Source organism: Podarcis bocagei (assembly GCF_964188305.1).
Source record: "Podarcis bocagei genome assembly, chromosome: 16".
Classification (NCBI taxonomy): domain Eukaryota; kingdom Metazoa; phylum Chordata; class Lepidosauria; order Squamata; family Lacertidae; genus Podarcis; species Podarcis bocagei.
In genome coordinates, this window is record NC_138142.1 from 12,315,164 (window position 1) to 12,333,291 (window position 18,128).

At 43.5% G+C, this 18,128-nt stretch overlaps 1 protein-coding gene across 5 annotated transcripts; it reads right to left on the minus strand.

The window, feature by feature from the left end:
- Positions 1 to 202: 202 nt before the first annotated feature.
- Positions 203 to 17,158, minus strand: RANBP1 (RAN binding protein 1). 5 transcript variants are annotated; one of them, XM_081175131.1, is made up of 7 exons: positions 16,893 to 17,158; positions 13,660 to 13,796; positions 12,679 to 12,836; positions 11,823 to 11,951; positions 10,117 to 10,179; positions 8,429 to 8,620; positions 203 to 2,363 (listed from the first exon to the last, which is right to left on the minus strand). In XM_081175131.1, the coding sequence occupies exons 1-7, from the start codon at positions 16,905 to 16,907 to the stop codon at positions 2,245 to 2,247; spliced, it is 813 nt and encodes a 270-aa protein (XP_081031257.1). In that variant the 5' UTR covers positions 16,908 to 17,158; the 3' UTR covers positions 203 to 2,244. The 5 variants fall into 5 exon arrangements, with proteins under 5 accessions (XP_081031257.1, XP_081031258.1, XP_081031256.1 ...); XM_081175132.1 differs by having other exon boundaries at positions 203 to 2,366; positions 8,429 to 8,611; positions 16,893 to 17,157; XM_081175130.1 differs by having other exon boundaries at positions 203 to 2,366; positions 16,893 to 17,157.
- Between the last annotated feature and the right edge of the window lie 970 nt (positions 17,159 to 18,128).

An 18,128-nucleotide genomic window follows, 5' to 3' on the forward strand; every position in this document is an offset into this window, starting at 1 on the left:
GTAAACAATCACAGGTACAAGTCAGAGGATGTGAAGAAGTATACAAATGTGTCATGAGACAACATATTTGAAGAAAGGCATGGTTGCAGCAGAGGCACCCTTAGCATTGAAAAGGTCACATGATATGGCTTGTTGCCATTTTCTGCTTCTGTAACATCAATGTATATCTGATGTTATTATAAGAACTAAAAAAAAGCAAGAATGATGATTACAGTTAAATTTATTTTGAAGTTAGTTTGGTGAGCAAAATTTCTCCCTTTGACAAGATAAATCAGAATCCACTTATGGTGACTTTTACAGATGGGAGGATCTGAAGAGCAATAGACAATGCCCTTTTAACCTTCAAATGCATTACTATCATATATACTGGCAAGAGTCCTTAATATGAGGTATTTCTGCAGGTCTTATTCCCACCCCCACATAGAAAAGTCCGAAGAAATTCTAGCAGTCTTGACAGACTCAGCCATAAGAATCAAACATGACAAGGGCAAAATGCTACGCAGCTAACAGTATGCACAAAGAACGGGGGGGGGGGGGGGAATTAATCATAGAATCGAAATCCAAAACAATTTTTGGAAACAGAAAATCCAGGAAATGTTTATAATTCTAGGTAAAGACAAGAGGACGCATTCTAAATCCATTATATTAAGTGAAAGGTTTCGCCACCCAGTTTCACGTGAAAAGGCTTGCGTTCGAAGTGTTGTGCATACTATTACGAATAGGAAAAGCAACGTTTCACATCTACACACATGCACACTCAATATACAGTCGATGTGTACATGGGAGGCTCAGACCTTTAAAGACTGCATCAGTTATTCTCACCTCTCAAGTACGTTAGACAATCTATGTGTTTTGAGGAGACCCACACAGTTAACAGAAGTGGGACAATATAAATGTATAAAAAATGGACTTGGACTGAGACAAACCCCAATCCAGACACATACACACTTGTGCAACAAAGACCTGGATACAGGAATATCATTGGCATTGTCAGCAATCATTGCCTATTTTGCAGTAGAAGTGTAAACTTGTGTGCCAAATGCAGTCAGTCGCAAACACCCTTGGCTGTTCCTTACGTAGAGATCGAAAAGGACTTCCGTGTGGAAATAAGCTTCCACATAAGACTATCCTTGCAGGAAATCCTGCAAGATAACAAATTTTTATTATCAATGGCAGAACAAGCGGTAGAACATTTTAGTTTAGGTACATGGCATTGAAGTTTAACGCTACATCTGACCGAGGTTCTATCCCTATGAGTGATGGAGTCCTCAAATGTTGATGCTTTCCCCCAAGGATGCTAAGAGATATTCAACTTTCCCACAGCCTGAAGCCCCATTAAGATTAAGTCAATTCCCCCACCTGCAAAAAGCACTAGGGTATGCTATCATTAAGACAGCAACAAATAACAGGATATGTAATACATTAATCTTAATACTTGTGTTAAATGGATAGCTAAACTGAAGATTTAAAGAGATCATAGTGAACTGGGCTTCGTGTCCCATCTATTCCGCAAACTGCGAGCAATCATAAAGCTTTCCAGACAGCACATTCTTGTTCTGCGTGGAGAAATATTTGAAATATAGTAAGGTCTTAAGCTTCATTGTTGCCAACCAGCATCACTTTCAGCCATGGCAAATTCAGAACGTATGTTCTGCCATGCTCGGTCAACTACAAAGGACCATTAGAAACCATAAGTATGCTGAAATCCATTGGAGGATTATGACATTATATTCTAAGGGGTACGCCATTTTCCGTAACAAAGTTTCACGAAACACGTACGTTCACTCAAACCCCACTTACAAGGAAAATATAGAGTATCTTGTTTCATTCATTAACAGCTTTCAGTCACAGTATATGAGAAACATCTTTATTACCTGCACTTTTTCTACTGGTATAATTCAGTTATACTACATCTCATCTAAAGTTATGCACTGAAAAATATAACCCAAGGTAATAATTGCAGCCACACATCTGAAGCATACAGAAAATTCAGTTCTGTCCTTTGACACCATTTTCAAACTTTTATTCACTCTCTTGGATGACTATAAATAAGTGTTTCCACTATGGAAAAGAAAGTTTAGCACAGTACATTTTCATGACTGGGGAATGGATTTTTTCTGAAGATCTCTTCAAAAAGGGCAAAAAGTTAGAAAAAAAAGTGAATGTTGTAATACAGTTCTTTATAAAGTCCCTTGTAAAAATTAAAAAATTAAGAAAAAAATAAAACACAAGGCCCAAGATGATTTATTGCTTTTCTTCAGTTTTCTCCCTGACTTCTTTCTCCGATTCTTTGATCTCCTCCTTTACAGAAAGTTCTTCTAGTTTCTCGGCAACTTTATCAGCACTATCATTTTTTTCTGTTCCTGCTAAAAAACGTTTAAAGATATTATTAGACAGTGCAGCAGGTAATATGGAAACATGTCAAAAAGATCTGAGAGAACAATATAGTATTTTGTATGGTGTAATAATGCAAGACAGACAGTGTGGCGAATGCTGTGATTTGAACAACAGATAAGCCAGATTCAAAGTTCCACTTAATGGGACAGCCTTGCAAAAGCTGTTATATTTCTGCTCAGCTTACCCGAGAGGGATACTGTTGTAACATGCAATAACCCACCCTATGTGTACTGCCCCAAGTTCTTTGGGAGAAGCTGGGTAATTTGGTTAGGATGAAAGACATGCAACTACAGGCCCAGGAGGGAAGAAGGAAAAGGCATTGGTTGGTTCCTGACTTTCCAATTTCTCACAGGCAGGTCCTTATGGCACTCAGATCATAAGCAGCGAAGTTTTTAAAAAAGATACAGTGGTACACCTGAATGCGAACGGGATCCGTTCCGGAGCCCCGTTCACATCCTGAAGTGAACATAACACGCGACTGCGGGTCGCATTTCGCTGCTTCCATGCATGGCGTCATTTTGAACATCTGTGCATGCGGCGAAACGCGCTCCATTACTTCCGGGTCGCCATGGAGCGCAACCCGAAAATATTCATCTCGAAGCTACTTCAACCCAAGGTTACATTATTTGAAAAGTAGAAGCTCTCTATTGCAACATGTCTATGTTTTTATGCCTTCAGGATAATCTGCAGGAAAAAGTAATGCTTCATAGTTTGAAAAAACATGAACTCAAAGGGGGGGGGAGAATCTCCCCTCCTTACCCGACGATTTTGAATTGCTATCCATTAATACAATTTTAATTACAAAGCAACTAGCTATTCCACTGTAACAAAGTGCTGCAAGAAAGAAATAATTTTGGAATGTTCTGATATATATATATATATATATATGTATCCATGCAGAGCTATGACGCAACTATATGAAAGCCAGACACTTCAGTGAGAATAACACTTCACGTTCTGATGAGTACATAAAAAGTCAATTGAATACTAAGAGTCTCTCTTAAAAAATCCCAACGTCAAGATTTTTAAAACTTGTAACTTCTCTATACCTCAAATTCATCAGTAATAATAACGCACCTGTAATCATAGAATTATGGATTGGAAAGGACAAAAAGGGTCATCTGTACCAAGATCAATTGAAACAGACTTCCACAAGTAGGGAAAGTGTTCACAACATCCTGGATTACTCTAGCAGGCCTAAAAAGCACCGTGACTGAATATTGCAGTCAGGCACAGAGTGAGCCTGCTATTAAGCATAAAAATGAAGATTGCTTACCTGTTAATCATGGCCCTGAACACTTGATGTAAGAGCCCTCACAATCAGACCAAAGGTCTATCTAGTCTAGCATCCTCTTGTAACCCAGGGGCCAACCAGATACTTATGAGAGGCTCACAAGCAGGACACAAATGCAACAACACGCCTGCGTAACTCCCCCATTACGACTAACAGCCATTGAGAGCATCCTCTATGACTGCCTGATCCTCTTCTAAAGGCATCCGAGTTGGTGGTGATTATCACATATTGTGGTAATAAATTCCGTACCTATACAGTGGCACCTTGGTTTACAAACTTCCGGATGTCCGTTCTTAAACCAAGCGTTCTTAAACCAAGGCATGCTTTCCCACAGCAGCAGGGGGCTCAATTTACACTCAACAGGAAGTAAAACATGTTCTGCTTCCAAGGCAAAGTTCACAAACCAAAACACCTATTTCTGGGTTTGCAGCGTTCTTAATCCAAGGTACCACTGTGTGTGTTTTGCGAAGTACTTCTTTTTGTCTATCCCGAATCTCCATCTGGGTTCTTAAGAGGAAGTCGCAAAAATTCAATCTCTCCTTGATTGTAGATACTGAGCAACTTATTGGTTATCTGCCATCAGGCTGCAATCACTCATATCACAACTTCATTTCCTTATCAGCTGCTTGCAGGGCAGAGACATCCAACAAGGTGACAGAGATCCAGGTGTCAAGTAATCCTGTCAATTGTGGCTGAGAGTTCCCTGGTCATAAGAACACCATGTTTGATAGTGAACGTCCAGTTTGACTAGTGAGTGATGCGCAAGGAACTGAGATCAAGCACTCTTTAGAAGAGTATAGTAAGCCCCACTTGTATCAAATGGAGGAAACAGTAAGTACAGTCGTACCTTGGTTGTCAAACGTAATCCGTTCCGAAGTCCATTCGACTTCTGAAAACATTTGCAAACCAAGGTGTGGCTTCAGATTGGCTGCACTCAACCGGAAGCTGCGTCGGACGTTTGGCTTCCAAAAACGTTTGCAAACCGCAACACTTACTTCCAGGTTTACGGCATTCAGGAGCCAAAATGTACAAGTACCAAGGCTTTCAGGAACCACGGTATGACGGTAACTGAGAAGAGATTCCTTTGCTTCCCCTCTCACAACAGAAACAAGGCACAAACACTGAGGGCCATTTGAAAAGCAGAAATCATGTACAGGCAAGCAAAGAGCATCAGAGCACAATGGAATTCCCCTAAGACAAAGGATGCTGTACAAGTCTTTCACTTCACATGAAACATGCTGTCAGGGCTGCCTCAGGTCTCAGCTCACAAAAGACCAACGCCAGGTTCTTCTTATATACAAGGATGTTTATTGCAGTTCATTATTGCTTCCACAACCGAGGCGCGCAGCCCCGCGTCTCTTAGCCTAGACGTTTTAAGTCCCCTCTGAATCGGTCCCACCCCTACACCAGCTTAAGAGGCTTGTGCTAGTCCACCTCTTCCTGTCTTTCCTTTTCCGCAGGGTCTTTCTGCCCCCCTGGGTTCCTTCCCTCCTGCTCTCTCCTGAAGCGGATTCCTCCGATGCCTGTTCCCCCCTCCTTCGTGCTTTGGGGCCAGGCTCCTCCTCCGAGCTCTCTCCATTTCCGCGCGCCTCCACATTTGAACTTGGCGCGCGTTCGCTACCCCTGACCTTCCTCTTGACACTTACACTACTCCCTGTACTACTCTCCGCCTCTTCCGGCAGGACGTCCTGCCCCGATCTCCTTCCCCTGTCTCCTGCCTGCTCCGCTCCGTGTGTCACACTGGGAACTCCACTCTCTTCACTTCGTTCCTGCTTGGAAGCCAGCCCCGATCTCCCACTCCCACTCGGGGTTTCCCTGCTGCTTCCCTGCTCCTGGCAGGTCCCCCCTGTGACCCCCCTTGGCCTGACTAGGGGCGCCCCCTTCTGGGAATCCTCCGATTCACTTGAGAGACTCATGGAAGACCTCAAGTCATTGTCATCCTCTTCCTCACAGTCCTGGGATTCTTCCCCATCGCTCTCCGTCTCCCCCCTCACCTGTGCCTCTGTCCCTGAACCCCTGACACATGCCATGCCAAGGTTATCATATGAAAGACCCGCGATACCCTGGATGATCTTAGTGTGACTTGGATGGCTGATGGCTTTAGCACAACTCAAAAAATACCACTAGCTTGTCAGAAAAGCTTATAGGATGCTGGAAATGGGAACTGCTTCAAACATACAGGTCCCCAGTCTCTCTTTCAGCTACTGTAGCTAAGGATGTAATTTGCTATGTCTCTGTTTTTAACCCGAAAAGCTATTATCCTGCCTAGGGGTGGTGAAACTACTGGTTGAGAAACATATTTCTTGGAAATACTCTGAACGTAGAAGTCACTGTTTTTAAGAAACCTCAGGCTTTGAGCTGCGCTTAAATTTCAATAAATTTGTTATGTACTAGAATAATTACATGCCTGGCCAAGGTGCTATCTATAACACATTCCTTAATTATATAGAATTCTAGAATGCATTAGTTGGTAATCCTTTTTCTGGCTTATATATTTAGGAAATGTTTTGTATTTTTCTACTTTTATGCAATCATAGAATTTAGTTGGAATGGGTCCAAAGGGCCACCTGCTCCAATCCCCTGCGATGCAGGAACCTCAACAAGATCATACATAACAGAAGGCCATCAAGCCTCTGCTAAAACAACCTCCAAGGAAGAAGAGTCCATCAACTCTCGTTGGAGTCTGTTCCACTTTCAAATAGCTCTTACTGTCAGAATTTTCTTCTTTTGTTTAATTGGAATTTCCTCTTGTAACTTGAATCCATTGGTTCGGATCCTAGCCTCCGGAGCAGGAGAAAACAAGCTTGTTCCCTCTTTCATGTGACAACCCTTTAGATATCTGAAGATGGCAATCATAACTCCTCTCAGTCTCCTCTTTTCAAAGCTAAACATACCCAATTCTCTCAACCATTTCTCATAAGACTTGGTTTCCAAACTCCTGATCATCTTGGTTGCCCTCCTCTGCTTGTCAATAACCTTATTAAATTGTGGTGCCCAGAACTGGACTTGGTACTCCAGATGTGTTCTGACCAAGGCAAGACCAACAGAGCAGGATGAATACTTCCTTTGATCAGGACACTATACTTGCCTTGGGAGATCTGAATTCATTTAAAGTAACTAGCTGTTCCCATGCCACCTCTTTTCCTATCGTGGGTTGCAGCTCCCTCCTTGCAACATTTATTATTCTGTTATCGCCAGGTTGGGCATTGCTTTTCTTTTGGGTGAAGACAGAGGCAAAGTAGGTGTTGCGCAGTTCTGCCTTCTCTGTCACCCAATAAAATTTCTCAGTCTTTTCCATGCAGAGGACCCACTACTTGCTTGTTGTTCTTCTTGCTTTGAACATAGCCAAATAAACTTACTTTATTATTTTTAACGTCTCTTGCAAACCTGAGCTTTGCCCCACCTGACCTTCTCCCTGCAACTGTTGGCTACTCTCCTTTGTGATTGCCCCTTTCTTCCATTTCTTATATATGTTTTTCTTAAATCTCAGCTCATCTGTAAGCACCTTATGCAGCTACATTAGTTTCTTTAGAAGTTTCCCACTTTTCTTGTTGGAATGGTCTGCCTTTGTAGCTTCAATATTCCACTTTTTAAAAAACTCTCATTCTTCTTGGACTCCCTTCTCTTTGAGTATTTCTTCTCTTTGAGTATTCCTTAAGCTTTTTGAGATCGGCCTTCTTAAAGTCCAGAGCACATGTCTGACTACACTCAGATTTCTCTTGCCTCTGTATCATTTGTCGATCACTTCCTGGTAAGTAACAGGTCCAAGAGAGATGATCCTCTTGTTGCTTCTTCCACCTTCTTGCAGTTTCCTTCCCTTCAGCAGGTTTCTGGAGCAACACCTCCATTTCCTGTGCATAAGTGAAGCTGTTATCCTCAGTACCAGGTGTCTCCTTGTAGTCTGTAATGTCCTCTTCCTCTTTCTCAGGGTTTAATTTAAGGCTTTCCTGATCAGGTTCATAAGACTCTTAGCAAAAGCACTCTTGCCAACTGCCATGAGGTACAACCCATCTCTTGCCAGACATCCTTCCTCAAAGGAGCAGAGAACGTGGTCCAAGAAGCTACACCTTTCCTGACATCACCTGTGCCACCAGTACTTTACTTCCAACATTTTCCTCTTCCTGTGCCCCAATCTTCAACAGGAAAGAGTGATGAAAATACCACCTGTGCCCCAAGGCCCTTCAGCTTCCTGCCCAGAGTGTCAACATCCCTTGCTATTATGCTGAAGACTACATCTAGCAGTATCATTTGTACCCATGAATCAGAAGGGGTTGTCATCGTCAGTGGGCTTTATAAAACTTGGCAACCTCTCTGTCACATAGTGAATTGTTGCACCTGAAGACAGTTTACCACCCAATACATCCTGTTAAACCTGCACACTGCTGCCTCTGTCCCCCTCAGAAGGAAGTCACCTACCACCAACACTTCTCTTCCACCTCTGGGGAGTGACAGGAATTGTTCTGCACACTGCACCTTCCACCATCACTTCTATGCATTCTGAGGTCTGCAACTACTGTACTTGCTCCTCTAGCCCAGAATTGGTGTCCAAGTTGAGGGCATGGAATTGATTTTGCAGCTCCAGTGTCAAAGCATGGTTCCTGACAGTACTGCTTCTGTGTGTCATGTTCCTCCAGGCATTCGTTTCCTGCAATGGGCAATCTTCCTCCTTCCTAGGGGCACCCCACCTGTGTTGCTGTTCCAAGAGAGTCCAGTCTGCTCTAATGAGAAATTCCTCACCTTGCCCAGTAGCTTGAAGTGTGGCTAGGCGGGTCTCAAGTTGCTCTATCTTGTCTTTCAGCAAGGGAATCCGCTTGCACTCCTTGCAGGTGTAGTTTTCCACATTCTCAGGCATGAAGACAGACATGGCACAGGTGTTGCAGGTCACTTTAGTAGCTCCCTCGCTGTCCATGTCTCTTGGTCCTATGTACACTATAGCAAGTTAATTTTCTTATGTACAGGTGTTAACAGAAAATTCTTTAGCAGTCACTGGCTGTGTTACATGCAACAATAAGTGAATAACCTTGGCTTAATAAATCATACTGTGTACACGATGTGTGCTGGTGCACAGTTCTGCTCCCACTTCATTCCTTCCCTGGCATGAAGAGTTAAACAAACTAGAAAAGGAATAATTTAGCACCGTGTCCAAACCAGGCTTGTGGTTTGTTTCTCCTTATGAAAATCTTGTCAGTTCTCAGTGATTTATAAAGGTAAATGTAAAGGGACCCCTGATCATTAGGTCCAGTCGTGGCCGACTCTGGGGTTGTGGCACTCATCTCGCTTTAGTGGCCGAGGGAGCCGGCATACAGCTTCCGGGCCATGTGACCAGCATGACTAAGCCGCTTCTGGCGAACCAGAGCAGCACACGGAAACGCCGTTTACCTTCCCGCTGGAAGGTATCTACTTGCACTTTGATGTGCTTTCGAACTGCTAGGAGGGCAGGAGCAGGAACCGAGCAACGGGCGCTCACCCCGTTGTGGGGATTCGAACCGCCGACCTTCTGATCGGCAAGTCCTAGGCTCCGTGTTTTAACCCACAGCACCACCCACGTCCCACAGCGATTTATACTGGCTGCTAATTGGTTTCTGGGTTCAATTCAAGCCTGAAAACCCTTAATGACTTGGGACCTGGGTACCTTAGGAACCACCTTCTTTCGTGTGTCCCTTCTCACACACACCAATATCATCTAGAGCCTGAGGGACAAGACTGGTGTCTGCCAGTAGTAGGGCTTGATTTGTTTAACCATGCATGTGAAACAGATTAAGGTTGAACACACTAGCACAGAGCTCATACAAGTACAATTTATTAAGTCCAGGCTCTTTGCTTGTTGTGAACACAGTCAATATGGCAAATGAGTTAGTCATCGCTGGATATGTAAACAATGTGTGCTGGACTTCTTATGCAAAGACCATGTATCTTGTTTATATTTCCAATTGTTCTCCAAGATTACATACTGTTTCTTGCAACTGCCATAATTTTAGTACCTTACCTGAAAGCCAGAATGTCTATCCTCAAAACAGCATATAAGAGAGTGCTAACAATGCACAATTTGCTTCTCTCTTTAGCAATAAATTGATTTGAATAAAGTTAACTAAACTTATAGCATGTCATTTTCTGACATTGCTAAACTGTGGGGTATGATCAAGAAATTCTAAAATTAGGTAAACAGCAAGACGAGACAGTAACGCTGAAAGGTTCAGAGATGCATGTTGCTGAAGATTATGGAAAAAGGAAAGACCACCTCAGTGCAAGCCTCTTTAACTCTTACATTTCTGCTTAAGTAAATGAGGATCTAAAGGAGGGTCTAAAACTTGGCATATAGTACATATATAAAATGCCAATTATTCTGACAGTTCAGGGGCTTTTGCAGAATTGTTTGCAGTCTCCTGACTACAGTGTTCCTTCATCAGAAGAAAAAAAAATCTTACCTTTCTTTCCCTTGTCAACCTCATTTCTACATTCTTCAAATTTTGCCTTGAATTTCTGTGCATCTGTTTTAAGGAAACAAAGTATCGTAAAATATACTGCAATGGATCTAGACACAATTTAAAGTAAGTAACGTTTTTTCTCTGGTACCTCAGATTGCATGAACACTCATCCTCTTTGTATCAAGACCAGAGCTTTCCAAACTTTTGATGTTGGCAAGACACTTTTTAGACATGCATCATTTTGGGACACAGTAATTAAGTTTTACTAGCAAACCAGAGGTTAAGCTAACCCATTTCCTGCCCCAGGAGGAGCATGGAGAACGTTCGTGTGACACACCTACATACTGCAGCTGACACGTATCGAGACACAGTTTGGAAAGCTCTGGTCTTGACAATACAGTGGTGCCCCGCAAGACGAATGCCTCGCAAGACGGAAAACTCGCTAGACGAAAGAGTTTTCCGTTTTGGAGGTGCTTCGCAAAACGAATCTCCTATGGGCTTGCTTCGCAAGACGAAAATGTCTTGCGAGTTCCTGCGGGTTTTTCCCCTCCCCCCCCTTTTCTAAGCCGCTAAGCCGCTTATCAGCTGATCCGATAAGCTGATAAGCCACTAAAAGCCGCTAATCCATCAATGGGCTTGCTTCGCAAGAAGAAAAAACCGCTAGACGAAGAGAATCACAGAACGGATCCTTTTCGTCTTGCGAGGCACCACTGTACCTATGATCTAGTAAAGCCACATGTACATATGCAGTCTACAGAGTATCTGAGTTTCTAGAACTGTTTATACATTTCAGTGTAAAATGCACTCTTTGATGTTTTGCTGGACAAGTAGGTGCAGTGGAGATTTGTATCATAAGACCTATTGATTAACTAGATCTTAGAGTTCATGTACTAGCATCACTGCCAGATTTTTCTTTAATAGAGTTAATATTAGCAAAAAGGATTTCTGATAAAGATAACATATCAATACTTTCATAACTATCATACAATGGAAGTTGTCAGGTGGTTTACCGTTACACTACAATATATTAGCAAAAATTACCACTCGAGGTCACTGTTGCTCAATGCTAGATAATGAAAAATGTCATTCATCAAAAAAGGCATTTTTATTCCATAGGCCAGAAAACAAGAAGCAAAGGCCTATGTCTGATTTGCTTCCCTCCATCCCCAACTTCAAGTCCGTAAAGCCAATTTCACATTATGCACAGAAAGTACAGTTGTGCTCCATTTCCCTGGGTTTACTGAATGGCTTACATGCAACAGCTAACTATGCTCCTCACTGGCACACCACAAGAAGGTATCAACACAGAACCTGAAGGTTGCTATGGTAGCAAGTCAATACTTTTTATAGAAATAACAGCTCCATTTGGCCAGGACACATGAGAGCAGAACACAATAACCTTTGCTTCCACTTGTTAAGAGGCAAGGATTTAAGGACCTCTAAAATCCTATCGATCCAAAAAGTAAATCCAGTATACTTAATTTGCTTGCCCACAATTTGCATGTGACCTATAAAATTTTTCTGAAATAGCCCAGACTGCCTACTTTATAGAAGTCATGAGACGTGCTCTTTAGGCCTGTCAACCCTGTTGAAGTATTAACAGAGTACTAGCACAGAGGGTAGCCTGTTTCATTACAGACACTTCACATGTCTTCATACATACACAGCAATTTTAAGTGATCAAAGTTATGTTGCTTTTAACTTACTTTCTGCATTTAAAAACCGAATTGCCAGAAGTTCTGGCTTAGGACTCTCATCTGCGAAATCAGCATGTGTATTCCACACCCATGCCCTGTCACTTCCTGCATTGGGCTTCAGCTCCATTACAGGTGTAACTAGAAAGGAAAAGCAGGGGCAGGGAGAGAGAGAGAAAAGTAGCTGGGCACAGGAAGTACTAGAGCAAACAACACAGCCTCCTTAACTGTCTGCCTGAAGATATTTACCTTATCGGCAACATAAAAGATTGTTAAAAATGCATTTAAGTTCTAGTCTAGCCTATTTATCAATGAATGCATGACTAGATTTTATTCACAATTAAGACTGCATTCCAGAATCTTAACGCTACCCTTTAGGACTAGTTTTCTGAAACCCTACTACATAGTGTTGCATGTTTTTCATGCTATTATGGTTAAGACATGTGAAGGTTTCACTGCCATTTTTGAACTAAAGAAGGTTGGACTATAAGTGACTGGGCCATGCGTAGTTTTCTTCATTTGCACAGCACGGTACCCCCATCTTGCTTAAAGCTACTTGCATGCCTTTGTGAAATATCTCATGTCTGCTTGTGGCATACTGGATTATATATGGAGGTTGTATCTGAAAGACGTTTGCTAAGAGAAGGTAAACAACATAGCTTCTTGATCCTTTTAACCTCCAACATCGCACCAACTGATGATGCAGGCAGAAGCTCGCTGTGCAAGTGGCCTTGGGTATAACGCTTCCTTAGTAACCAGAACCAGAAGGACCTTCGCCACCTTCTGCCCCTATTATTAATTTCCTTTCTTGCTATTACAGCAAAATAAGTAGTACTGTACAACAAGTGCAGTGTACCAAATCACATACTGTAATGATTTGCACAGATTTTTAGGGTTTTATCTCTCCTCATCAAGAGACGAATGGTCCCCTTCTCTTTGTGCTTCAGAAGCTTTACATCACCAGTGCCTCGTTCTTTCCATTCGGGAAGATCGTTTTCCGATGCAAAGCGGAAGAGTTTTGCTCGCCTTTTGGGGAGGGAGACACAAGGCATAGCTTAGTTTATGCATGGAACTTTTTACCAGATTTTTCACAGAACTGCGATCTCTTAACATTAACGCTCCATATGAATGTACATTTGATATGCTTCCCTCCCCTAGACCATTTGTTTCCCCAATATTTTCTCTCAAAAAACACACACAAGTTGTTGTGGGGGACATACTAATCCTTACTAAAGACAGTAGTACTAGGCTTCTAGTCTACTATAGGTACATTGGGAAGAAATAGCTGTTGGAACAAGATAGTCTCTCTTTTCATATGTGTATGTATTTGCTTTATTTTACACTTTCAAGTTGCTTTGGGGCATTCTGTTGTGGGATGTAATTCATAAATTCAATGAACTAACTGGTCTGAAAATTGACATTCCTTATATGATAGAAAACACTAGTTTCTGTCACAGAAAAGGAAACCAACTTTGCACTCCTCGTTTCTAGGTAAGTGGATAACTGTTGTTGTTTTTTTAAAAAAAGATAGCCCTTCTATCTCACTGAGAATTGCTCACTGAGAATAAAGCCTTAAGTCGTTGAATACAGACTACCACATGTTAAAAGTTTGGCCATTCGAAGATTTACATTGCCATCTAGAAAAAGACAGTTGTACTGACTCTTAAGAAAAAATCCCATATCCCAAAGCTTGGACACTATTTTCTTACATTTTGGTGGCCTAATAAAGACACTGTCCTAGACAACATGTATGCCTTGCCAATGTGCACATGCTGCAACCCATCAGCATATTAATATGCCCCAACCCAAAGTTTGGAAGTCACTGACGCACCATTCTTATTGTACTTACATCTTAAAGAGTTCTTCCTCATCTTCTTCAAGAGTTTTGATCTCTTGCTCAGGAAGAGAAACTATGGGCTCAAACTGAGGGTCATGGTTAGAATCATCTACGTTGTCAGGTGCTAAGTCATGCTCCTCATGTGTGTCCTGTGAAAAAAGTCACATGACGAACCTTAAAACAAAATTGCTAAGAGGCTTGTGATATTTAATTCAAAAAGACCACCAATAATAAAAATGCAAGATCTTATGAACTTGCACATCTTAGCCATTTAATCCAATTTTTCTATTTTGGTCTGGAAGTGATAGTTGCATTCATTTTACTAATTAATGTAACAAGTATATACATCAGCCAGCCTAGGCAAGCAGGAATTCCATGCTGATGAGTGAGCTGGTGGAGGGGGCTCCACCCCTCCTCTAGTCTGCTTGTTAGAGGTGGCTTGCAGCCCACACTTTCATCCTCACCACAAAGAAATGGAGCTTTCCCCTCTTTGGAAGCCAGCAACTTTAAGGGCTGAGAACATGGTTCACTCATCCACATGCCTTTTGATACCAATGACAATGCGATGCTCATGGATTAGCTCAGTGTTAAGAACTGATGGTATTGTTTTTCATTGATTTTTTCCTACTCAAAGGACCAGTTTCAGAGTGACTTGGCCTCCTGATAATTATGTTATGGGGTGTCCAGGGTGCCATCTTCTCTCCAATGCTGTTTACAGTGGTACCTCGCAAGACGAATGCCTCGCAAGACGAAAAACGCGCAAGACGAAAGAGTTTTCCGTTTTTTGAGTCGTTCCGCAAGATGAATTTCCCTATGGGCTTGCTTTGCAAGACGAAACATCTTGCGAGTTCGTTTCCTTTTTCTTAAAGCCGCTAAGCCGTTAATAGCCGCGCTTCGCAAGACAAAAAAACCGCAAGACGAAGAGACTCGCGGAACGGATTAATTTCGTCTTGCGAGGTACCACTGTACTTATATGAAGTTGCTTGAAACAGTAATTAGGAAATTGGAGCATACTGTCATCAATAAGCTGATGACAGCCGCCTCTATTTCTCAGTAACACCTGAGTCAGGTAAGGCCATACAAGTCCAGAACCAGTGCCTCAATGCATAGATGGTCTAAAACTGAATCTGGACAAGGCAGAAGTCCTGTGGGCAGGTGGTTCCCAAGTCTGAGATCTGGGATGCTGGCCTACCCTGAATAGGGCTGCACTCTTCCAAAGGAGTAAGTGTGCAACAATGGGATGTTTTGTCAGCTTTGAACTGAAGGACCTGGTGGGCACAATGGCTAGGAATACTCCCCCCCCCCAGCTTTGGCTAGTGCACTAGCTATTATCATTTATGAACCAGGACAGCCTTGCTACTATGCCTCATGGATCAACCACCTCAAGACTGGATTACTGCAATGTGCAGCAGTGGGGCTGTTCTTAGGGTTGGTCTGGAAGCTGCAGCTAGAGCAAAATGCAGTGGCTGGGATGCTGACTGAGACATCCTACCATGTATATACTATACCACTCTTAAAAGCAGGCATAGGCAAACTCGGCCCTCCAGATGTTTTGGGACTACAGCTCCCATCATCCCTGACCACTGGTCCTGTTAGCTAGGGATGATGAGAGTTGTAGTCCCAAAACACCTGGAGGGCTGCGTTTGCCTATGCCTGCTTAAAAGTGTAGTAGTGGCTGCTAATATGCAAATAGAACAGGTTTAATGCTTTGGTCTTTACCTACAAAGCCATAAAAAACCTGAGACTAACTTACCTGAAGGAGCACCTTTCTGAAAATCAACCTGACTGGTCACTAAGATTCTTGGATGAGGAGGCCCTCCTAGTCATGTCACTGTCTACAGAGGCTCTTTAAACTGTGATTAGAAGGTCGGTTTTTTCCAACAGTAGCACCCTCTCTGTGAAACCAGCTCCCTCTGAATACACCTACATTTATACAATTCTAGTGCTTGATGAAAAACCATTTATTTTCTGAAACTTTGGCTGGGCAGTAATGCCAATTTTTAACTTACGTGTTGTTGGCCTAGTAGCTGCTGTTTAATCTGAATGGTGCCTGCTTGTTCTTACATATAAAAAGGCAATATAGAACAACTGGAATCCTCCCAAGGACAGGGGATTGTGGTGTTAAGTTAATGTGTCTATTAGCAATGTGAGGTGTCAGAGAAGGTAGAGCAGACACAACGTTTTTACTTGGTGATCAAAAGATGGGGGGTAGAAACCAAATCAAGGAAATACAAATATCACTATTTTAAACACAGTTTTCTCTTTGTAGAGTGTGCACAACAAAGTTACTAAATTAAAACTGGTATTGTGGGATTTAAAGCGGTTTTACTGTGCTTAGTAGCTATTTTATCTTCTGGGCCAATTGTCAGATTTTTATTTGTGCCCTCCCACTGTTTAGTTTTGTTTTCCTACCCATCCCATTTCTTCTATCATGCCAAATATATCAAACGAGCAAATTCGCATCCCCTTTTATATTGCGAAGGCCTGCGGCCTTAATGGATTCAACTGCCTCTTCCTCCAGCCAAGCGGGTGCACAGGATTGCATCCCTCGAAGTACTTGGTAAGAATGGCAAGCAGCAGCAGCCACCTTCTGCATCCTGTTTGAAGCCTTGTGACCCTGAGCGCGCTTTCAATGCGGGTGTTCTCAACGATATTTTAAAAATGGAAATACTAACGAGAGGACATCGCTGTGACAAAACCCGGCTCTCTGAAGGAGAAGCGGGGATGGGCAGCGGAGCACGTGGGGCGGCCTCCTCCTCCAGCAGGCGGCGGGGGGGAAAGATCTCAGCACACCCACACACCCCGGGGCTGGAGACAGAGAAGGGCCCAGTACACCCCCACTCCCCCCCAAAAAAGAGGGGGTTTATAGAAATTATTACAAGCCCAAGGGAACGCCACGTCCCAGCAAGCGCGAATCGCGCGCAGCACGTTGCTGCGGCGGCGGCCCTGCCTGCGCGCCTTGGAGGATAGGAGGCCCCAGGCCTTGTTAAGACCGGGAGAGGGGGTGGCGGGGAGAAACGGCTGCCAGGCAGCGCTGAGGCAGCCCGTGGAAAGCGGGCGGAGAAATAAGGGGCGTCAACGGATTAATAAACCTGAGGTGGGGGAGGGGGAATGAGTCAAGAGGGCGGCCTAGTCTCAGGCTTTCTCTCTCTCCAACCCCCCCGCCCCCGGGACCTCCTTTGACTGCTCCTCGCTCTCGATTTCGAGGCTCGCCGGCGCTTTTCGTCAACCCTCCCGAGTCTCACCTTCGTCTCGGCCATGGCGGGGGCTGGCGTGGCGTCGTCTCTTTCCTAAGGCTCGAGTGAGGCGCGTCTCTCGTCAAATGTAGCCGCTGCTTTTCTCTCTCCCGTTTCCCGCCGCGACCTTTCCCTGCCTGGCTTTTCGCCCCGTCCCGTCCGTTCGCCCGACCGACCGTGCGCCCGCCTCCCGGCCTACACTTTCTGCCTCGCACGCTCCTTCAGCGCCGCTGCTGCCGCTCCGCCTCCTCCGTCGCTCGCGCTCCCCGCCCCCTCCTTCCCCCTCATTCCCGCAGCCCGCGCCGTTGCCGCAGGGGCTGATGGGAAAACGAGGCTCTTTAGTTCCCTCACGAGGGCTCGCGGCGCCATTGCAATGAGAGAGGGAGCGGGTTGATGTAGGGCGCCGGCAGGCAAGGGAGGCGCACGGGCAAATGAGATGACGGATTTTTTATTGGTTTTCACAACATTATAAGCAAACACATAAAACAAACAAACATAAATCATAGCCTTATTAAAAATCACACTTTTTAACATTGTTAAGTGACTTCCTCGCTTCCCCTTGCTTGAATTTCATTGCATGTCCTTTTAACGGTTTTCCAAATCACAGTTCTTAAAAAATAACTTAAACATTAACATCCTTAGATCTTCACATTATGAAATTAAACATATTAATTCATCAGTTAACTTAAATAAAATCCTAAGCCAATTGAGTATCTGCAAGCTGTTTTCAGTTAATTTACCTTAATATATTTAACTAAGTGATCATTAAATTTGGAGATGACGGACTCTTTGCTGGGTCAGGCCACCTAAGCCCAGCATCGTATCCGCCAGACGCCTGTTGTCCTCAAGCAGGACAGGAGCGCAGCAGCGCTCTAGAAACAGCCTGCAGGCATCCTGAATGAAATTTCATTTTGTGTAGCCGGAGCCATTACGAAAGATATACAGTACAATACAAAAACACACACAAAATTAAATACCAGACATTTTGTCAGATAAGAGCTTGGCGGCCGCCCTTCTAAAGGCATTAACCATCCGCACAAGGAAAAAAAATATTGTCGCTCTAAAAGCAAAACAGCCCACTTTTTCTAAGGCAGAGGACCCGTCCCCTAATAAGAGGTGAATCAAATGCCCACTCGATCTCCCAACCAAGAGACCTAAATCTTTGAAAAAAGGCTGGTCAGAAATCCTCGCAGATTGGACAAAACCAGTAAGTAGTGCGGCAAATCTGCAGGCACATTTATCTCT

Excerpts from the sequence above, each read along its gene's own strand:
- RANBP1 (XM_081175130.1), bottom strand. Across the intron at positions 11,952-12,678 it reads AATCTGTGCAAATCATTACA|TTACACCTGTAATGGAGCTG; the intron begins GTATGTGATTTG and ends TTTCCTTTCTAG. Across the intron at positions 8,621-10,116 it reads GGTTGACAAGGGAAAGAAAG|TGTACATAGGACCAAGAGAC; the intron begins GTAAGATTTTTT and ends AACTTGCTATAG.